The 23514-nt window shown below is 43.4% G+C and overlaps 1 protein-coding gene across 2 annotated transcripts in view; it reads right to left on the bottom strand.

The window, feature by feature from the left end:
- Positions 1 to 2917: 2917 nt before the first annotated feature.
- Positions 2918 to 23514, bottom strand: part of ERCC5 (ERCC excision repair 5, endonuclease) — a 32916-nt gene continuing 12319 nt past the window's right edge. The window contains exons 6-15 of one of the 2 annotated variants that reach the window (XM_069602414.1): positions 18966 to 19109; positions 16436 to 16643; positions 15012 to 16109; positions 11846 to 12093; positions 11374 to 11493; positions 10940 to 11153; positions 9129 to 9273; positions 6451 to 6651; positions 5273 to 5357; positions 2918 to 3604 (exon numbers count right to left, since the gene is read on the bottom strand). In XM_069602414.1, coding sequence (XP_069458515.1) covers positions 3020 to 3604; positions 5273 to 5357; positions 6451 to 6651; positions 9129 to 9273; positions 10940 to 11153; positions 11374 to 11493; positions 11846 to 12093; positions 15012 to 16109; positions 16436 to 16643; positions 18966 to 19109 — 3048 coding nt within the window. In that variant the 3' untranslated portion in view covers positions 2918 to 3019. The remainder of the gene's footprint in view (positions 3605 to 5272; positions 5358 to 6450; positions 6652 to 9128; positions 9274 to 10939; positions 11154 to 11373; positions 11494 to 11845; positions 12094 to 15011; positions 16110 to 16435; positions 16644 to 18965; positions 19110 to 23514) is intronic. The other variant, XM_069602416.1, reaches the window with a different exon arrangement.

The raw sequence follows: 23514 nt of genomic DNA, 5'->3' as shown, positions 1-23514 counted from the left end.
GTCAGGAGGATCCCCTGGAGAAGGAAATGGCAACCCACTCCAGTATTCTTGCCGGGAGAATCCCATGGACAGAGGAGCCTGGTGGGCTACAGTCCACGGGGTCACAGAGAGTCAAGTACAAACTGAGCATGCACACATCTTAATTAGCATATGGACTGAGTAAATAGGCTTTTTGCAAACATATTTAAGTCGTCTACTAATGGCAGAAAGTGAAGAGGAACCAAAAAGCTGCTTGATGACAGTGAAAGAGGAGAGTGAAAAAGTTGGCTTAAAGCTCAACATTCAGAAAACTAACATCACGGCATCTGGTCCCATCACCTCATGGCAAACAGATGGGGAAACAGTGGAAACAGTGTCAGACTTTATTTTTGGGGGGCTCCAAAATCACTGCAGATGGTGATTGCAGCCATGCAATTAAAAGACGCTTACTCCTTGGAAGAAAAGTTATGACCAACCTAGATAGCATATTCAAAAGCAGAGACATTACTTTGCCAACAAAGGTCTGTCTAGTCAAGGCTATGGTTTTTCCAGTGGTCATGTATGGATGTGAGTTGGACTGTGAAGAAAGCTGAGCACCAAATTGATGCTTTTGAACTGTGGTGTTGGAGAAGACTCTTGAGAGTCCCTTGGACTGTAAGAAGATCCAACCAGTCCATCCTAAAGGAGATCAGTGCTGGGTGTTCATTGGAAGGACTGATGCTGAACTCCAATACTTTGGACACCTCATGCAAAGAGTTGACTCATTGGAAAAGACTCTGATGCTGGGAAGGATTGGGGGCAGGAAGAGAAGGGGACAACAGAGGATGAGATGGCTGGATGGCATCACTGACTCGATGGACGTGAGTCTGGGTGAACTCCAGGAGTTGGTGAAGGACAGGGAGGCCTGGCGTGCTGTGATTCATGGGGTCGCAAAGAGTCGGACACGACTGAGCGACTGAACCAAACTGAACTAAACTAATAGTTCTGAATATCCATTATTCCTCCTTCTGGATACACAGCCCAGGTAGATATTACAGTTCTGAGTATGTCGAGTATACACTGAAGAATATGGTCAGTTCAGTTCAACAGGATGGGAACGGGAAGTGATTTTTCTAGTCACCTTTAACATAAGACATCCTGCTCACCCAGGACTATGGGTCTTTCCTCTTTGAGGAGGTTCAATTGCAGAAACAGCCATGACCGGTATAGATAGCTGAAGCGGCACAGTACCCAGGGGATGGCTGAACCTGGACTCTGCATGACCTCAAGGTGCTCACCTGCCTCACCAGCCCAGACTGGCCTGACTGCTGAGGAAGAGCTGGTGTCTCAGCTTACTTGAAAGTACAAGTGTTTGTCGCTCAGTTGTGTCCAACTCTTTGAGACCCCATGGACTGTAGCCCAGCAGGCTCCTCAGTCCATGGGATTCTCCATGCAAGAATACTGGAGTGGGTTGCCATTTCCTTCTCCACAGAATCTTCCCGACCCAGGGATCGAACCTGGGTCTCCTGCATTGCAGGCGGGTTTTTACCATCTGAGCCACCAGGCAAACAGTGGTTCACAGGGTATAGGAACACGTCTTGGTTAAGCAGCTTAGCCTTCACTCTAGCTACTGCAGTGCAGGACAAATATAAGTTATCAAGGCAACAAAATTACATTTTAGCAAAACTACTGCTACTCTACCTACAAACACATATGCAGAAAACTCTCAATTTTACATAGCTTGGAGAAATTAGAGAATAACATGAAAAAGTTAATGTCTCTCTTCCCAACCCTTCCCCAAAACTGTTCTATTTAAAATATCTCCAGAGAAGAGAAGTATTGAGGAAAGATTCTATTTTGGAATCTAGAAAAATGATACTGAAGAATTTACTTACAGGGCAGCAGTGGAAAAACAGACATAGAGAATAGACTTATGGCCATGGGGAGAGGGGAGGAGAGGGTGAGATGTATGGAAAGAGTAACATGGAAACTTACATTACCATTTGTAAAATAGATAGGCAACGGGAATTTGCTGTGTGGCTCAGGAAACTCAAACAGGGGCTGTGTATCAACCTAGAGAGGTGGGATGGGGAGGGAGATGGGAGGGAGGTTCAAAAGGGAGAAAATATATGTATATGGCTCATTCATGTTGAGGTTTTACAGAAAACAACAAAATTCTGTAAAGCAATTATCCTTTAATAAAAAAAAATAAATTTAAAGAAACCACACACAAAAGAAGAAAAGATTTTGTTTATGTGGAAGTCAGTGTTGACTTTAGAAGAAAGCTTTTAGAGAAGGCTGAAGCAGAAGACGTATTTCAAATTAGGAAGAAAGAAATAATGAGCAAAGAAATGCAGCAGCTATAGTCAAGTATTTGAGAAGCTGCACTGGAATGTAAACATAAATGAACACAAATATAAACACAAAAATACTTATATAAGGGGTTTCCCAGGTGGTGCTAGTGGTAAAGAACCCACCTCCCAGTGCAAGAGACATAAGAGATGCAGGTTCCATCCCTGGGTCAGGAAGATCCTCTGGAGGAGGGCATGGCAACACACTCCAGTATTCTTGCCTGGAGAATCCCATGAATGGGGGAGCCTGGGCTACGGTCCAGGGTCGCAGAGAGTCAGACACGACTGAGGTGACTTAGCATGCATGCACATACATAATGCTTACATAAATGAAATGGATATAAAGATAAATATATTTTATTCTCATCTAGGTTGGAAAGTCAGAGGGAACATACACTGAGAGTAAGTACTGATCAACAGAAACCCCTTTTCCCTTTCTAATGTTAGAAAGAATCGACACTGCATAATACTGGAAACATAAACAGATGAGGCCTGTAGATACAAAGGAATATTCAATGAAGTGGAAAGCACTAGAAAAAGGTAACATATTAAAGAAAGTAAGTAACTGTCCAGCTTAAGGTCCATATTTTTAAAAGCCACACAACAAAGACTGTGCAAACGCTGTGAATTTTATTATTTCCCCACAACAAATTCATCACAAAACATTAAGCTGTGCCCAATTACAGAGGCTGCGTGGGTATGCAGGTTTTCTACTTCCTTCCTCTCGTGCCTCTCCGTCTCCTCTTTTTCTTCCCAAACACAGGCCTGGCGGTCACCAGGACGGGCTTCGCCCTCCCTCCATCGTCGTCCTCGCTGGAGCTGCTCGTGGTGGTCCCGCCGCCCCTCCGGGAAGCAGGCTGTGCTGTGCTCCGTGCATCTGGCGAGCGGGCCCGGGACCCCCCGGATGCTTTCATCCTTTGCACGCCCATCGCAGGGAAGTACTCCGCATCCTCACTTGAAGAGGCCTCGGATGACTGCGAGAGGTAGGCCTCCCCCAAAAACCCGCCACTTTCGTTCCCTCCTTTAGAATCCAAAAGCCTCTTTCTTTTCGGGCTGGATGGCTCTTCCCATCTATTTGCTGTGCCTCTCTTCTGGGTTTTTCCTTTCGCCTCATCAAGGAACTCAGACTCTTTCTCCATGGCAACAGAAGCTGCTTCTATCTCACTGGCTGCTGCTTCTCTCTCTTTTCTCAGCATACATGTCACAGCTCTGTTAAGCCTCTGGCTCTTAATACCCTTGGCCTCCTGTTTCTCCTGTTGGGCTAATCTAAAGAAAGAATCAATTCGGAGCTGTGTCTAAAAAAATGAAATAATAATCGATCAGACAAGGAAGAAAACTTTACAAAGCAAATCAAAGAATTCCACCTTGTATTTGTGGCACTGGATGACTCTTTCAGAAAATACTAATTCATCCTTTTTCAAAAGGGTAAGCCTATGGCTAATCCATGTTGATGTATGGCAAAAACCCAACATAACATTGTAAAGCAATTATCCTCCAATTAAAAATAAATAAAATTTTTTAAAAAGGGAAGACAATGCAAAAAACAAAAAGTCCATCTCTCCCAAATGAATGCTGGCAGTAAATTCCACTTTCAACATCATACTTGCAAGTGCCACCCCTGTCAACTAATCCTGCTGCCCACATATCAAGTAAGAAATCCCTTTGTCAGCATTCAAAGAGAGTTAAATATTTTTCAGGGACAAAATCATCTTATTTTATAGCAACACGATATCATGGAGTCTGTTTCTAAATTCTACTCTTTCCTTTTAAAAACACTGTCATCATGATTCCTTTAGGAAGCAACTTCACAGTATTATTATACATTAGGAGTCGTAAGAAATATTCTTGACTTTTGTTCTAAAACTCCACTTTCAGGAACTCAGTCCTTAAAAATAGTTGTTTGAGAAAAGTTATATGCCTGATGTCCATCACAGCATTACATACGAAAACCTGAAAATTCAAGGTCCACTATGGGAAGTGAACCAATTAAGTTAAATCTCTTTGATGAAATGATGTAATCTGGTCATTTAAAATGAAAGCTATGCAAAAAACACACACAAAAAAACTTACCCTAACCAGCGAATGGGGGGATTATTTATATCAAATTGCAATTATGTCTGGTAACAAACATATGTGGGAAAGGGGAAAAATAAGAGAAAACAGACCTAAATGTTAACCTCTATATTGGAAGAAGCAAACAACAAGTAATTTTAATTCATTTTTTTCACTTTCTAATTTTGGAGAAATAAACTTATATTAACTTCTACAATGAAAAAAGAGAACAGTATTACAACAAAATTTATCTGAAATTAAGCAGTAATCAGTTACTAAGCCAACTAACTTTCTTGTTGGTGGGCATACAAGGCGTCCAGCCCAGAAAGTCACCAAACAAACAACACGAAACTTTCTGGAAAGGCGGTCTACTTCAGCTTTACGTTTTCTTTTTTTCAAGGTTAACCCGACCTAACTGAAAAGAATTTAATCTGAACATGTATCTTGCAGGATTTGATCTGAATTCTGAAGAAGGATTTACCTGTATGTACATCCTGTGGGCTGTCTCTGGGGTGAGAGGAGGTTCCTGTGTGGGCAGGAACACACTCACGGATAAAACAAGATGCAGTTACCTACCCAAAGGAACTGAGGGCCACACAGAGGCCTCTTTTTACAGTCACTTAGTCATGTCTGACTCTTTGCGACCCCATGGACTATAGCCTGCCAGGATCCTCTGTCCATGGAATTCACCAGGCAAGAATGCTGGAATGGGTAGCCATTCTCCTCACCAGGGGATCTTCCTGACCTAGGGATTGAACCCAGGTCTCCTGCATTGCAGGCAGATTCCTTACTGTCTGAGCCACCAGGGATGCCCCACAAAGTAAAACTAACAGGTCTTTAGCAGCTGGCCATCACAGCTTTCCTAACTTTATTCACTATCCTGAACTTAGGACAAGAGCTGTCACAATTACCTGATGGACATTCAGTTGCTTTAACACAGGAAACAGAGATTCATCTGTCTTCGTCCTGTTCCAGCCAAAATACCGCTGACAAAATATGCAGGCAGTTAAGACTTATACTGTTTTTAAAGATATTTACAAGTGATAAGTGAAAAGGTCCAAGAAACCCACCCTTGACTCCACTTCCCATATCTCCAAAGATTTTCATATTTATAAAGATTAAAATGTTAAAAGAAGATAACAGATTACTCCAGCATAATGGCAGTATGTTCTTATAAATATCCTCTAAGATAAAAGATATCCAACTCTCATTTTAGGACACCCAAGACTAGTGACTGTGAAAAAAAGGCTAATCTAGGATAAAAACAAATTTCTGATATCATATATATTTCTTTGAGAGAAAATGATGTAGTTAGATTAATACTACTGCAAACTTTAAAATATCTATCCAAGTGGTTATTTAAATATGCAGAAAAGAACAGTAATAAAAAGAACAAACCTAATCATCTTTTCTATTCTTTCAGAATAAATACTTAAATATGATTGCTTATCACTATTTATTTCAAATAAAGATCCTCCTTAAAACTAAAGAGATGACTCACAATAACTAAAACAAGGAAGGGACCCAAGTGTCTGTCAACAGATGAATGGATAAACAGAATGTGATATTACATACATTGGAACAGTATTCAGCCTTAAAAAGGAAGGAGAGTCTGCCACATGCTACAATTAAATGAACCTTGAGGATATTATGCTAAGTGAAATAAGTCAGTCACGAGGAGATCTATACAGTATGGTGTAACTTACGTGATGAACATACATGGAGTGGTCAAAGCCACAAAGATAGAAAGCAGAGGGCAGTGGCCAGGGTCGGGAGAGAGACGGGGGGCTCGTGTTTAATAGGTACAGAGCTTTAGTTTCAGAAGATGAGAAGAATATGGGGGTGAATATACAATAATGGGAAAGTATGTCATAATCGCTGAACAGTACATTTAAGATCGTTGAAATGGCAACATTTTATGTTATGCGTACTTAACTCGCAAAAAGAAATGGAGAGAAAGGAATGGAAAGGAGCATCTTAGCTAAAGCAATATTAAGAAAAAAGTGATCCAAGTTCATGTTTCGTAGGTTTTAAACCAACACACACATTTGCCTTGATGTTCCCGGTGTCTGAGGAAGGGAAAGGATACTCTCTGATCTTGTCCAGGTCGGGTTTGCCCCACAGAAATGACCCCTTGGACTCGTCCACCACAGGCTTGAGGTAAGCGTCCGCCACAGCCGGGTTAGGGAAGCCAGGTGTGAGTTGCAACTTGCGCAACTTTTTTTTCACTTTGGTGTCATATGGATTCGGCCTTATCTTCTTATTCTCCTGGGCTTCGTGCCACCACTCTCTACAAGGGAAAGGAAACCAGTCTTCGTGAAGCAGTGAGACCTTGTAGCTGATGCACCACAGACAAAGAGCTAACCTTAGTTTAGCCACAACTCCTCTGTGTCTTTCCCAGTGGTAAAACGAAATAATGCATGCACATGCGCACACTCGGTCGTGTCAGACTCTGCAATCCCATGATCTGAGCCTACCAGGCTCCTCTATCCATGGAATTTTCCAGGCAGGAATACTGGAGTGGGTCGCCATTTCCTTCTCCAGGGGATCTTCACAACCCAGGGTTCGAACCTGCGTCTCTTGCATCTCCATCATTGGCAGGCGGATTCTTTACTGGCTGAGCCACCAGGAAAGCCCAAGTTGAAGTAATGTATCTGTATTATTTACTTCAAGTCAACTACAATAAGGAACCCAAAAATATTTAATAAAATGTAAAAACACCATGAAGACTGTCAAATTTTAAAAATGCAGAATACAACTCTACGTTAAATATGATCCCAATACTGGGGAAAATACATATATGTGGAGAAAGAGAGAAAAAGTATTAGGGGTATTTACAATAATAAAAAACACTAACAGCTCTCTTTTATCCTATGCTAGGCAATGTCCTAAGTGAGGATACAGCTATTAATTTTCTTTATGTTTTATTCCTTATTCAATTTTTCCGTTGTGAGTACAAATCACTGTGGTGGGTTAGAGCCCATGTTGGCCCCTACGCCCAACAAGAAGCAGGGTTCCATGCTCCTCCCCTTGAGGTGGGCGGACTCTGTGGCCAAGGAAGTGACTCTGCCGGGCCTTCAGAGACTGCAGTCTCCACTTCCTGTCTCTTAGACTGTTTGCCTTGAAAGCTGCCGACGTGCTGTGAGGGGGTCCAATGGAGAGGATCCAGGCCCCCGATCCACACTGCTGGCTGAGCTCTGCTGACAGCTCCACTCACCAGCTAGGAGTGGGCCATCTCAAGTGACCCCCCAGCCCAGCTCAGGTGCCCCTGACACACCTGGAATCAGCCAAGACATCCCCATGCAGCCTCATCAAACTGCAGATTCATGAGCAAAATCTGCGACTATTGCTGCGTGAAGTCACTGAGACTTAAGGTAGCTTGTAATGCAGCCAACAGCCAGAAAATTTTATATAGTTAGGAGAAATAAATAGCATGAAAATTAAAAAACGTAAATATAACCCTTTCCAATATATTCATTCAATGGAACCTAAAAAACTCACAATCACTGCTTCAATACTGAGTCCTAGGAACTGACAGACTTGGTCTCCGTCAGGGCGGCCCCTCACCAAGGCAGCAGCGCCCTCTAGTGCTAAGAAAGACAAACTGCAGTCTTTGTGCAGGATCAAAATGCGAAAAGGAAAAAACAAAAAACAATAGATCTATCTTCATCAGTTCTATAATACTGTCCAAGAGGGCAATGGGAGAATACCTCCATGTCTCCCTTACTGGCCTGTGAATTTTCAGCTTCAACACAGTAATCATGACTGCCACTAGGAAGAGCGGCACAGCAAATTCATCAAACCAAAAGGATCACCCCCTCCTTAAAACAAGCGGCCCAGGCACTTAACACAAACGTGAAAGACGGCCATGATGACCTGGCCACCAGCTGAGCTCCAGGGGGACAACAGGGGGTGGCAGTGACTGAGATATAAAACTGAAGGGTCCGTCCCCTGACCACCCCAGTGGAGTGGAATTGCTCTTCTGTGCTTTGGGACTATTTGGGAATCTGGGCTCAGCACTTTCAGGTCTCATTTCCCTTCCTCCAAAATTTTCTGTGAAATCTCCCCCAATTTCAATGTTGGTAGCCAATTCCAAATGAAAGAAGAACATACTGTGTAGGTCAAACCAAACACAGCTGGGCTGAATTCAGCCCATAGACTCGGAGTAGCTCTGCTTCAGTGGGGAGTGATCGAGCAGGGTCTGGGTAGAAGGGAAAGCAGAGAAGAAAGCAAGGCGACACTCTGTCTTCCTGCTCTTCACCCTTTCCATGCCCTTTTCTATTTGCCATTGACGAGCTAAAACATATATTCCCACTCCCCGGTCTGGCCGATCTCCCTTGGCACGCTCAGACACAGAAGCGCCAGTACACGCACGCTTCCCCTAGCCCCAGCGTGCAGCAGCTCCTAAGCGCACCGCCTGTGACTCAGCCATCTTTCCTATTCCAGCCCAGCACACTGTCTGGCACATAATGGCGACTCAAAAAATACGTGAAGTAATGAAATGGTAACTTCTATGTTCCCAGGAAATCCTACAGGACTGGCTACATATCCTTTAGCTCAGATAAAAAATATAATCTGAACAGAATCTTCTCTGATTTCCTCAAAAGCTAGAAAAGGGAAAAGAAGCTTTAGAACCCCAACTGTTACCTCTTCCTCCATTCCCAATGAAGAATGATCTGTGACAGTTCATAATGTAAGTAACAGTCCTGTTTAATTTGGGTGTTTATATATAAACACCGGAACTAAAGAAATTAAGAAAGGACTTACGAGAATTTTTGGAGTGGTTCCAGGCCGTGTCCAGGGAATTCGTTGAGAATTTCCATGGCGGTAACACAACCCACAGTTGGTATTCCTTCTGTATAATCACTTCCAAGCAAATAGGCCAAATTTATTAATTTGTTCCGGTCCAATCCTGTTAAAGTAAAAATTATTACATATTTTTACATCTTTTGTTTTATACACATTTATTACATAAGATTTATAACTATTTTCTTATAACGATAATATACTTGTGTGTATATCCTCATCCAATGTCCAAAGATATCTGTTTCATTATCTGAAATAGGATTCTTTTTTGTAAATGACATCGCGTTAGGATTTTTAAAGTTTCATCCATCCTCACAGTTTTCAATGTCCCATAACCTGTGACCCCCAAATGCAGCTCTCTCCCCAAGACCTCTTCTCTGAACCACAGCCACATATAATCAAGGGTTCATCAGGATGTCACATGGGCGTCTCAGAAACAACACAGTCAGGCCCAGATCTTCACTGTTCCCCTATTTGCTCCCTACCATTCCACCTCCTCATTCAAGGCAAGTCCACTCTATATGCGTGAATTCTGGGGAGACAAAATTCAACCCGAAACCACCTCTATGCTCCTTTAGAACATGCCAAGCAGGCTTCTTTCTGCTTCAGGGCCTTTGCACATGCCAGCCCCTCTGTCTGACATGCTCACCCCAAGGTACCTGTAGCTCCTGCTTCCTCTCTCCTTTAGCTCCAGCCACAAAGGTATGATTAGTAAAGCCTTGTTTGACCACAAAGGACACATACTTCCTGTGACTGCAGGACACTCTTGCCTCTCTTTGGTGGCTTTATTTTTCTATTTGGCTCACACCGCTGTCAAATTATGATTTATGTGTTTTTTTTATCATCTGTGTCTCCTGCTGGACTGTTTTATTCTCTGCTGTTTCCCCACTTCCCAATGCCAAGAACAACAACTGGCATATAGGAATCACTCTGTGTGTATTTGCTGAAGGAATGGGACGATGAGGGATCACTGCCAGAAATAATACAGGACCCTGAGGCTCATGGTTCCCTCGGGAGTGACTCACACCTGCCTCCCCTCTCTGCCACCTCCGGTTTACTCTGGAGAGTGCGGGGGACTAATCGAGTGTAACCAGGTCTGATGACTGAAACTGCAGAAAACATCTGAACATGACAAGGGCTTTAATTTCTTCATTCTGAATTTACAATCCTATTCTGGACTTCCCTGGTAGTATGGTGGGTAAGAACCTGTCTGCCAATGCAGGGGACATGGGTTTGGTCCCTGGTCTGGGAAGATCCCACATGCTGCACAGCACCAAGCCCAGGAGCCACAACTATGGAAGCCCGCATGCCTAGAGCCTGTGCTCTGCAGCAAGAGACGCGACCGCAGTGAGAAGCCCACGCACCACAGGGAACAGCGGCCCCCAGGCGCCTTAGCTAGAGAAAGCCTGCACTGAGCTTCCCGCAAAGACCCCGTGCAACTAAAAGAAAGCAACAAAACCCTATTCTCCAGAAGCAAAAGACCATCATACGAAAACATGTATGTGAAAGGGTTAGCCACTCACTCGTGTCCAACCCTTTGCAACTCCATGGACTGTAGCCCTCCGGGTTCCTCTGCTCATGGCATACTCCAGGCAAGAACACTGGAGTGGATTGCCATTTCCCTCTCCAGGGGATCTTTCCGACCCAGGGATTCAATCTGGTCTCCCCCTACCATTTCTATCAATACACCAACTAGTCCCTTGGAAAGAAAGAATTCATAATATAAATTCCTAAGGTAAATTTCAAAAAGTAATCGTACTCTGAAGTCTTACCTAATTGGTTGTGAAAGTCCACATACTGGTAATATTCTACAAACTTGTTTTTATTGAAGAAGTTTTTGTAGACGTGCCGTGCCCCGAATAGCCAAATATCACTGTCATCGGTGATGGTTCCGGAAGTCTGGTCGGTCAGATCCAGGATGGCGCACTGAGCCTCTGCTTCCATGGGAGCCTCGATGTAGGGGATGCCGAAGAGGCGGAGCAGTTCCTGAAGAGTAAGACACTCCATGAGCCCTGCTGAGGAGCAGGACCTGTCCTCCCCCCGGAAGTGGAGGCCGTCACCCCGGAAGTGGGGGCCATCACCCGGAAGTGGGGTTCGTGCCTAAACATGTCATTCAGTGCACGTTCCCTCGGGGGGGTCTTACTCAGTAGTTATTCAGTAGAGACACGGCAGGTGTTGTTCAAGGAGGCCCCGGCTGTACACCCACCTGGCTTTCCAAGAACATCTGCCCCGTCACAGTAGCGGCCACCCGCTCTTGCTGCTGTTTTTGAGCTTTCAGTGAATTCTGCTGGGTTAAGAGGTTGCTCTCCAGAGCTTCCAGCTCGTCCTGTAAAATAATTTCATTTGTAGACAATTACACTAATAACCCAGTTAAGTTCACTGGTTCTAAAAAGTCTGCATTTAGTCTGACTAAAGTTACCAATAAGCGTTTCTCCTTACGAAGCTTTCCACTTGGGTTTCTGAGCAAGTCTGTAAAACCTTTAGCGTTCCCTCACTACCTCACACAAGGAACGGACACTATCCCAGCCGGCAACCTAGCGAGAAAGACGCCGTCAGGAGGAGCAAGAAGATGCATATGAGCAGCTAGTAAGGATTCAACCCACAACTCCTGGGAAACCCGAACGCTACTTAACTTGGCTTCCTTAGCAATGAGTAAAAGCGCGACGTCACGTTATTACCAGATCGATGTCTTGCCACTCGTGGAGCGAATCCTCTGCATCTTTCTCAGTCTCTTCGCGTCTCTCAATAGCCACGGCCTCACTCTCAGAAATCTCTCTTGGGAGGCCCTCAGAGTCACTGGTGGCTTCTTCCTTCTCAGTTCCTGTCGGTTCCTCCTCACCTTGTCCAGAGGGAGGTCTGGAAGCTTCCTGTAACTCGGCTCGAAGTTCATCACTGCTACTTATACTCTGCACTTCAATGAAACTTCCTGTATCAAAATAATGAGGTCATTTTGTCTACAAGTGAAATATTAAAGTTATCCAGAGTACATCATGAGAAACGCTGGACTGGAAGAAACACAAGCTGGAATGAAGATTGCCGGGAGAAATATCAATAACCTCAGATATGCAGATGACACCACCCTTATGGCAGAAAGTGAAGAGGAGCTAAAAAGCCTCTTGATGAAAGTGAAAGAGGAGAGTGAAAAAGTTGGCTTAAAGCTCAACATTCAGAAAACGAAGATCATGGCATCCAGTCCCATCACTTCATGGGAAATAAATGGGGAAACAGTGGAAACAGTGTCAGACTATTTTGGGGGGCTCCAAAATCACTGCAGATGGTGACTGCAGCCATGAAATTAAAAGACGCTTACTCCTTGGAAGAAAAGTTATGACCAACCTAGATAGTATATTCAAAAGCAGAGACATTACTTTGCCAACTAAGGCCTGTCTAGTCAAGGCTATGGTTTTTCCTGTGGTCATGTATGAATGTGAGAGTTGGACTGTGAAGAAGGCTGAGTGCCAAAGAATTGATGCTTTTGAACTGTGGTGTTGGAGAAGACTCTTGAGAGTCCCTTGGATTGCAAGGAGATCCAACCAGTCCATTCTGAAGGAGATCAACCCTGGGATTTCTTTGGAAGGAATGATGCTAAAGCTGAAACTCCAGTACTTTGGCCACCTCATGCGAAGAGTTGACTCATTGGAAAAGACTCTGATGCTGGGAGGGATTGGGGGCAGGAGGAGAAGGGGACGACTGAGGATGAGATGGCTGGATGGCATCACGGACTCGACTGACGTGAGTCTGGGTGAACTCCGGGAGGTGGTGATGAACAGGGAGGCCTGGCGTGCTGCGATTCATGGGGTCGCAAAGAGTCTGAGCAACTGAACTGAACTGAACTGATCCTGAAATCAAAAGCTTTCCAAAAGAATCTTGAAAAGTGTTTTACCCTAAAAAGGAAAGGCCTAAAAGTAACAGAAAACACATAACCATAGTATATTATTATTAAATAGATTTAGTAATAAGTGTCTATAACTTCAAAATAAGCCTCTTCAACTAGATATACTGGCATTGTCTTTGAAAGTAGGAACTGAGCTTTCAATACTTACACATCTGCTTTATACAAAAATGTTCTCTAACTTACATTGTCTTAAAATTAAAAAAGAACTATCAGGGTATGTACACAATTATGGAGGTTGTTGAAAACGTTTTTATGCTGTTTCACTATGAACACAGCAAAGAAAAAAGCTGTGACTTAGAAAAAGAGCCCTGGAGAAAGACAGGAGAAACAGCTCTTCGTCTTCCACGTCCCTTCCCTCCTCTCTCAATATTTCTTCTTCTCTTTAAAAAGCATCTATGGATTAATTCCCTTCCTCCACTTTAGGTGGAGGAGGCTGGGTCTGAGGACATACTCAAGACAGAGGGCTTGGGGCTCAGGGCTGGGGGCTGGGGCCAAGGAGACAGCCGTCCTCCAAGGAGGCGGCCAGGGAGACCAGGAGGTGGTTACAGAGAATGACTCAATATGTAAATACACTGAAGACAGTGGACGGTCCTTCACTGTCAGCCAGGGAAGTTACAAAGAGGTCAGAGCGTGGAGTGAGAGCTGTGACGCTGGAGAGGAACTACAGACATAAGTGTGAGTTCAAAGGTGTTTGCACGGCCCCATGAACAGGTGCGGGGATTGGGATTCCAGCCCCATCTGATGGCCCCAGAGCTAGAGCTTCCTGGTCTGCACTGCACCAGTCTCCACCCTCTGGTCACCTCTGCAGGGGAGCGGAACCAAGAAGACGGAGTGTCTCCCACTCAACCTCAGCTGGGAACAGTGTGGTCACTCAAGTTTTTGGTCATTCTGCACATCTGCAGGACAGATTCTGAGCTAAGAAGTAAATTTCAGTGAGTAGGCAATTTCACAAATATGAAATCTGTGAAAAATGAGGTTTGACTGTACATAAATGTGTATAGATATATAATATACATGTGTACATATTAAAAAGCAGAGACATTACTTTGTCAACAAAGGTCCGTCTAGTCAAGGCTATGGTTTCTCCTGGTCTACACTGCACCAGTCTCCATCCTCTGGTCACCTCTGCAGGGGAGTGGAGTCACGTATGGATGTGAGAGTTGGATTATAAAGAAAGCTTAGTGCCGAAGAATTGATGCTTTGGAACTGTAGTGTTGGCGACGACTCTTGAGAGTCCCCTGGACTGCAAGGAGATCCAACCAGTCCATCCTAAAGGAGATCAGTCCTGGGTATTCATTGGAAGGACTGATGTTGAAACTGAAACTCCAGTACTTTGGCCACCTGATGCCAAGAGCTGACTCATTTGAAAAGACCCTGATGCTGGGAAAGATTGAGGGCAGGAAGAAAAGGGGACGACAGAGGATGAGATAGTTGGATGGCATCACCGACTCAATGGACATGGGTTTGGGTGGACTCTGGGAGTTGGTGATGGACAGGGAGGCCTGGTGAGCTGCGGTTCATGGGGTCACAAAGAGTCGCACACGACTGAGCGACTTAACTGAACTGAACATATATATATAGAGAGAGATAGATACGGAAAAACCAATGTGGTAAAATGCCAGTAATGAGGTTCTAGGTGAGAGAAATAGGTTTTGAAGTATTTTTTTCAACATTTTAAACTTTCTAATTATTTCAAAACAAAAAACTAAAAAATTAAAAGGGAAACTCACCTTTACCTTCTCCAACTAGGGCACTTCCTCCCTAATTTAAATAAAACAAAAAGAGCAGCCACCAGGAAAGGTCAAGATCGCATTATGAGCTATGTGTCCCTCGCAAAGCCACTTGACCTTTCTGGGTCTCTAGTTCATCAGCTGAACAATGTGGACCTGGACTATGCTCAATGTGAAATCCTGCTTTTCTTTATCTCTTAGGAAAGCACAAGCACCTACCATCAGATTCACTGTCTTCGGAGTCTACTTCCGTTGGTTCCGTGGACTCTGGCACCAAAATCAAACCCTGGCCTACAGATTCAACGGACTTGTGTTCTTGGATGGTTTTCAAGAAATTCTCATGCTCTGGGGCACTAATAGGTGCCTCATTTCCTAAGTCACTTACTGTGTCTATAGCGACACTCAGGATGTTACTCGATTCTTGCAAACTGGTGGTGCCAACGATGTCAGGGGCAGGATTTTTTTCAGATTCTGCTTCGTCATCACTTGATAGAACAGAGGTGTCATGCTTACTCTCGGGTGGGAGAGCCTGCTGTGGCTCGGACACTCTGGTGTATGTCCCACTCCTTGACCCAGAACTTGGACTTGCTGGAGGTGTTGGTATCTGCTCTGGTCCCCCCGGGAGCCCAGGCACATCCCTGTGTGGCACCAGATCTTTTCCATCCTGAGCTGTAGACTCAGCGCTGGTCTGAAAGGGTTCCTTCAACGCGTGCATAGATGGCGTCTGTTCTTTTGGAAAGCTAGACTCGCTGCCTTGACAAAAGACAGTCTGCAGTAAAGGAGCTGAGTCTGTCTGCTCTTTTTCATCACTGGTCTTGGTCACATGCTCCTCTGTGAGGGTCACACTGGCAGCACGAGGCGCTGCCGTCAACAGCTCTCCGTCTCCATCTCTCACTTCAGGTTCTTCCACAGCTTCCTCATCAGAACTGCTCACCAGCGGTCTTGGTTTTCTCCTGCCCACCCCCTCTGTCTGCACACCGGCATGCACTTTCAGATCTTCATCGTCGTCATCGAGAGCTCTCTGAATGGCCAAGAGGGTCAGCGGGGACACAGAACCCTCAGAGGCGGGAGCTGGTGGGCTCTTCACATCGCACGGCCTGCGATGCTTGCCCTCCAGCTCATCTTCTGAGCTACTGCCCAACAGAGCAGCCTGCATGGCCAGCAAGGTTCTCGGGGAGGGAGGGGAGGTGTCAGGTTCTTTCTTTGGCTTCAGTTTTTCACACGGAGGTGACTTCGTGTCTAAAGCCCCACTATGCTTTTCGCTGCAAGAAGGCAGGGACTCTGAATCCACTTCTGTGACTTTCTGAACTTGAACACCTTGAGAAAAATTAAAACAGGGTCACTAGGTAGTTCTACAGGGTGACAGCATGCTTCTAGTTAGATAAGTAAGTATATACTTGTTCTCATGATGAAGTTATAAATTCTCATTTAACCAGCAACTAGGAATTAATTAATCTTAAAGTGGGTTGGTACAGTACTAGTTAATACATTAATGGTTGTATAGATCATCACATTAATAATAATTACACTTAGTAAATTAAGTAGGGCTTCATGCATGTTATCTGCAGGTGGGAGTTTACAGAATTCAGAGACACGACATACTTTTGGGTTTTAACCATCAAGTAAGTGATGGTATGTGGTACCTTTAATCAAGATGTAGTGGGACGTGTCCTCGGAGACCACTCTCCTGGACTCCACCTCCTTCAGAAAGCCTCCTTCATCTTCATACTGCCTTTGGATTTTCCCTGAATGTTGTTGATTCATTTCCTTCTCGACGTTTTCTATGTGTTGGTTTAGATAGTTTTTTTTAAGCAAGCCTTTTAGCTGGTACTGTGAAAAGTCATTAGACTCCTAAAACAAAATAAACAAACAGAATGGTTTCATATATTAAATACAGATAATATTCCCATATTTCCACTCTTTTCCCTAAAGGAGATAACTGATTTTTTCCATTGGTGGTATTTTTACACTAGAAAAGTAAAATGTGAGTAGTAGGGGAAAGCCATAATTGCCTTGTTAAAGAGTAATCTTTCAAACAAAAAGAATTGGGCAAAAGAAAAGAAATCATGAATCCTGTTTATGATTCAATTACTTACTCAAAAAAGATTTATCGAACATGGGATGCACACCAGGGAGTCTGAAATGTTGCCTGTGGCTTAACAGACAGTTTTTTAGAATGCAAGTGAAGTGCTGGTCCCTGGTCCACAAAAGACACACGATAAATCACTGTAGTCAGTTATTAATAATACTTAACATTTACAGCACATCTCCTGAGTAAGGCATTCTTCTAAGTGTTTTTACATACACTATCCCATTTTATACTCAACCACCAAGGAGACAGAAGTCATTACCTCCATTCTACAAATGAAGAACCTGAGACTTAAACAGTTTAAGTAACCTCTCTAGAACCGTGTGGTTAGTTATATGGTAGATCTGGGTCAAAACCAGATTGCTAAGCCTTATACTAAATCATTACCAAATTATTATGATTACTCATATTCTCACCAACATTACTATTATCAATATTGCATTTGCCTAATGTACAGACAATGCAAAGATCCAACCTGTATGACTCAGAACTTCCCTCAGCTACCAGCATGATAGATCCAATGGGCTGTGCACCATTCTACCCTGGCCGACCCAGCCCAGAGGCTCTGCATTGGCAGAAAGAGAAGAAATGGAGCAAGGCATTGGGACTGCCTCTTTTTCTCCCATCTGTTCCACTGTTGTTTACATAATCCAAATTCTATTTCCTCAAAGACAAGCCAGAGGTCCTTTCACACTCAAGAAATAGAACGCTTGACTGAGGGCTTCAGAAGGCTTCCCTGGTGGCTCAGGAGTCAAGAATCCACCTGCCAGTGCAGGAGAGACTGGTTCAATCCCTGGTCCAGGAAGATCCCACAGCCTGTGAAACAACTAAGCTGGTGTGCCACAGCTACTGAGCCAGTGCTCTAGCACCCAAGAGCCACAACTACCGGGCCTGCTTGCCCTAGAGCCCATGATCCCAACAGAAGAAGCCACAGCACTGAGAAGACCATGCACCGCAACGAAGAGTAGTTCTCCACGCCCCACAGCCAGAGAAACGCCCGTGCAAAGCAACAAGACCCAGTGCAGCCAAAAATAAATAAATACAAATCATTTTTTAAAACGCTTGGTTGATAAACTGAGCACGGATTCGCCCCTCCCCAGAGGTGAAAATAAATTTACTTCTGTCCTTTGTACATCATTTCTGTACACCTTGGCATTTTCCTACATTCATGTGCTTCATGGAAAAGCAGAAAGGAATGATGGGAAAAGAAACAGCTCCTGCCTTTTTCATATTTTTCTTATCAATCAAAGAAAAGTTCAAAAGTCTATAGAAAAAAAAAAAGCCCCACATCCATTCATTAGCAATATTACAAAATTTATAGGTAAAGTTAATGGAGAACAGTGTTAGAAAGAACAGGTTGTAGCAGTAGGAAGGAAAACAAGACTCATTCACCAGCTAAACACGGTAGTGATGGTACAGTGAGACCAGGGAACATACTCAACAGAACCCGATTCTATGCACTGCCCCACCTCCCATTTCTGCAGCTGCGAAGCCACCATCAGAGGCTCCAAGCTGAGGAATTTACCACTGAATTCCCTATTACCACCATCCAGAAAGAGGAAGAGGGAAGACGGGAGATCCGACTACACTTCTAGCCTTCAGGGGAACAGATACCTGGAATTTCAAGTTAGAACAAACTTCTCCACTGTGATTAGGTTCTCTATTACTGCGAATAGTCTACAATGTATATGATGGATTAAAATAACTTTCATGAACTAACTTAAGGACTGAACTACTGAGCACCTACTATGTGAAAAATACTGAGCTAAGCACTGAAAATACAGAAGTGCACAAGGTAGGCACAGCTGGGTGCTAAAAATCTAAAGAGACACCACAGGGAGCTGTGAGAACACAGAGCAGGAGATAAGACTTGGTCTTGGTGGAAAGTCAAGAGGTCTTCTGTGAGTAAGTGTCTGTAAGCTCTAACTTATACAAAATGATGTTGCACAGGATCTCAGAGATATGCAAAGGCTGTTTACTGAAAACAACAGATCGTGTAATGTTTATCAAGATTCTCTTATTTTAACAAAAAAATTTGCTGGCACTCTTAACTTTACACATTAACATGCTATTGTATATTTCACCTCTGGCATCGCTTCAAATAATGTTCTTCTCCGCTTAGTAAATTCCTTCATATCAGTCAAGATTTCATGCTTTACTTCAAGGGGCAGGCTGTTGAAATCTTCAGACTCAATGTCAACTGCATGAGGATTGTGAAAGAACTCTTCCTGTAAAGAGTGAAACGTAACACCATGACATTTACATTTTATACACTTAACTCTACACACCATGCCAGACTGTGTGTGTGTGTGCTTGTATACAGAGTTCTACGTAACTACAGTAGGCTAAACAGTTATACATATCTGCAACAGGCATTGAAGTGAACAGACAGGTGAGGAAATACATCCATTTACTCATATAACAGTACATGAACCAAGAACTTCCAGATGTTGAAGCTGGATTTAGAAAAGGCAGAGGAATCAGAGATCAAATTGCCGATATCTATTGGATTATAGAAGCAGCAAGAGAATTCCAGAAAGATATCTACTTTTGCTTCATTGATGCTAAAGCCTTTGACTGTGTGGATAACAAGGAACTGTGGAAAATTCTTAAAGAGATGGGAGTATCAGACCACCATACCTGCCTCCTGAGAAACCTATATACAGGTCGAGAGGTATCAGTTAGAACCCTATGTGGAACAACACACTGGTTCAAAATTGGGAAAGAAGTATGTCAAGGCTGTATATTGTCACCCTGTTTATTTAACTTATATGGAGAGTACATCATGTGAAATGCCAGGGTGGATGAAGCACAAGCTGGAATCAAGATTGCCAGGACAAATATCAATAACCTCAGATATGCAGATGATACTACCCTTAAGGCAAAAAGCGAAGAGGAAGTAAAGAACCTCTTGATGAAGCTGAAAGAGTGAAAACCTGGCTTAAAACTCAACATTCAAAAAACTAAGATCATGGCATCTGGTCCCATCACCTCATGGCAAATAGATGGAGAAACAATGGAAACAATGAGAGCCTATTTTCTTGGGCTCCAAAATCACTGTAGATGGTGACTGCAGCCATGAAATTAAAAGACGCTTGCTCCTTGGAAGAAAAGCTATGACAAACCTAGACAGAATATTAAAAAGCAGAGATATTACTTTGCCAACAAAGGTCCACCTAGTCAAAGCTATGGTTTTTCCAGTAGTCATGTATGGATCTGACAGTTGGGCCATAAAGAAGGCTGAATGCCAAGAATTGGCGCTTTTGAACTGTAGTGTTGGAGAAGACTCTTGAGAGTCACTTGGACTGCAAGGAGATCCGACCAGTCCATCCTAAAGGAAATCAATCCAAAATATCCACTGGAGGGATTGATGCTGAGGCTGAAGCTCCAATACTTTGGCCATCTGATGCAAAGAACTGACTCATTGGAAAAGACCCTAATGCTGGGAAACACTAAAGGTAGGCGAAGAAGGGGACATAGAGGATGAGGTGGTTGGATGACATCACCGACTCAATGGACATGAGTATGAGCAAGCTCTGGGAGACAGTGATGGACAGGGAGGCCAGGTGTGCTGCAGTCCATGGGGTCACAAAGAGTTGGACAGGACTGAGTGAATGAACAACAACATTAATTAACTTAAAAAAAAAAAGAAATACTTACTAGGCATCTCTAATATACCATGTACTGTTCCAAGTGTTAAAGTACTTTAGAGATCATGCCAGATAAACTTCTGTTCTCAGGGGAAGAAGAAGACACATGATAAACAAATAAATGAACAAGATAAATGATGAGAAAACAAAGCAAGTTAATCTGATAGAGTTGATTAGAAGAATAGAAAGAGAAAAAAATATTTGATAAATAGGAAAGACTCCACAAAAATCAATGACCTGTATTCGCCTGACACTATCACAACAATGTTAATCGGCTCTACCACAGTGCAAAATAAAAAGTAAAAAAATAATAATGACCTGTGAGCAGAGACATGAAAGACACCAGAAATCTGCTCAGGGAAGAGCATCCGAGGCTGAAGGGACAACAAGTGCAAAGGCCCTGAGGCAGAGATGAGCCTTATGAATTTGAATAATACTTATAATTGCTTTAGTTAGATATATTTTGTTTTGCTTTTAACCTAGTGGCTCAGCTGGTAAAGAATCTGCCTGCAATTCTTTACTTGGGTTTGATCCCTAGGTTGGGAAGACTCCCTGAAGAAGGAAATAGCAACCCACTCCAGTATTCTTGCCTAGAGAATTCTAGGACAAGAGGACAGAGGAGCCAAGCAGGCTACAATCCATGGGGTCACAAACAGTTGGACACAAGTGTGCAACTTTCACTTTCTAAAACCAAAAGTGAAATTAACTGTGAGAAATTTTCAGACCCACAAAAGTGTAAAATTTTTCTACATTTAACTGGATTACTGAAACTACTTTAAAACTCTTCATTAGTTCAGTTCAGTTCAGTCGCTCAGTCGTGTCCGACTCTTTGCGACCCCATGAATCACAGCACACCAGGCCTCCCTGTCCATCACCAACTCCCAGAGTTCACTCAGACTCACATCCATCGAGTCGGTGATGCCATCCAGCCATCTCATCCTCGGTCGTCCCCTTCTCCTCCTGCCCCCAATCCCTCCCAGCATCAGAGTCTTTTCCAATGAGTCAACTCTTCTCATGAGGTGGCCAAAGTACTGGAGTTTCAGCTTTAGCATCATTCCTTCCAAAGAACACCCAGGGCTGATCTCCTTGCAGTCCAAGGGACTCTCAAGAGTCTTCTCCAACACCACAGTTCAAAAGCATCAATTCTTCGGCACTCAGCCTTCTTCACAGTCCAACTCTCACATCCATACATGACCACAGGAAAAACCATAGCCTTGACTAGACGAACCTTAGTCAGCAAAGCAATGTCTCTGCTTTTGAATATGCTATCTAGGTTGGTCATAACATTTCTTCCAAGGAGTAAGCATCTTTTCATTTCATGGCTGCAGTTACCATGTGCAGTGATTTTGGAGCCCCCAAAAATAAAATCTGACACTGTTTCCACTGTTTCCCCATCTATTTCCCATGAAGTGATGGGACTGGATGCCATGATCTTCATTTTCTGAATGTTGAGCTTTAAGCCAACTTTTTCACTCTCCTCTTTCACTTTCATCAAGAGGCTTTTTAGCTCCTCTTCACTTTCTGCCATAAGGGTGGTGTCATCTGCATATCTGAGGTTATTGATATTTCTCCTGGCAATCTTGATTCCACCTTGTGTTTCTTCCAGTCCAGCGTTTCTCATGATGTACTCTGCATAGAAGTTAAATAAGCAGGGTGACAATATACAGCCTTGACGTACTCCTTTTCCGATTTGGAACCAGTCTGTTGTTCCATGTCCAGTTCTAACTGTTGCTTCCTGACCTGCATACAGATTTCTCAAGAGGCAGGTCAGGTGGTCTGGTATTCCCATCTCTCTCAGAATTTTCCACAGTTTATTGTGATCCACACAGTCAAAGGCTTTGGCATAGTCAATAAACCAGAAATAGATGTTTTTCTGGAACTCTCTTGCTTTTTCCATGATCCAGTGGATGTTGGCAATTTGATCTCTGGTTCCTCTGCCTTTTCTAAAACCAGCTTCAACATCAGGGAGTTCATGGTTCACGTATTGCTGAAGCCTGGCTTGGAGAATTTTGAGCATTACTTTACTAGCATGTGAGATGAGTGGAATTGTGCAGTATTTTAAGCATTCTTTGGCATTGCCTTTCTTTGGAATTGGAATGAAAACTGCCCTTTTCCAGTCCTGTGGCCCCTGCTGAGTTTTCCAAATTTGCTGGCATATTGAGTGCAGCACTTTCACAGCATCATCTTTCAGGATTTGAAACAGCTCAACTGGAATTCCATCACCTCCACTAGCTTTCTTCATAGTGATGCTTTGTAAGGCCCACTTGACTTCACATTCCAGGATGTCTGGGTCTAGATGAGTGATCACACCATCATGATTATCTGGGTCGTGAAGATCTTTTTTATACAGTTCTTCTGTGTATTCTTGCCACCTCTTCTTAATATCTTCTGCTTCTGTTAGGTCCAGGCCATTTCTGTCCTTTATGGAGCCCATCTTTGCATGAAATGTTCCCTTGGTATCTCTAATTTTCTTGAAGAGATCTCTAGTCTTTCCCATTCTGTTGTTTTCCTCTATTTCTTTGCATTGATTGCTGAAGAAGGCTTTCTTATCTCTTCTTGCTATTCTTTGGAACTCTGCATTCAGATGCTTATATCTTTCCTTTTCTCCTTTGCTTTTTGCTTCTCTTCTTTTCACAGCTATTTGTAAGGCCTCCTCAGACAGCCATTTTGCTTTTTTGCATTTCTTTTCCATGGGGATGGTCTTGATCCCTGTCTCCTGTACAGTGTCACGAACCTCATTCCATAGTTCATCAGGCACTCTATCTTCATTAGTAAAGGAGACAAAATAATACAGTTTGCTTTCTTGTATGTATGTGTGCTCTGTGTTTGTAGACCAGCAAGCACTTAAAACAGGCCAGTCATTTTACTCAGAGTTTCCAGTGTTCTTCCTCAAGAATGATCTCATCACTCCTACAGGGAGGGCATCAAAAGTTTTTTTTAAAAAAAAAGCACCATGGAGAAGCTAAGTTGCATCTAAGATCTC

This window comes from Ovis canadensis, chromosome 10 (genome assembly GCF_042477335.2).
Source record: "Ovis canadensis isolate MfBH-ARS-UI-01 breed Bighorn chromosome 10, ARS-UI_OviCan_v2, whole genome shotgun sequence".
Taxonomy (NCBI): domain Eukaryota; kingdom Metazoa; phylum Chordata; class Mammalia; order Artiodactyla; family Bovidae; genus Ovis; species Ovis canadensis.
This window is presented reverse-complemented; position numbering and strand designations above follow the sequence as displayed.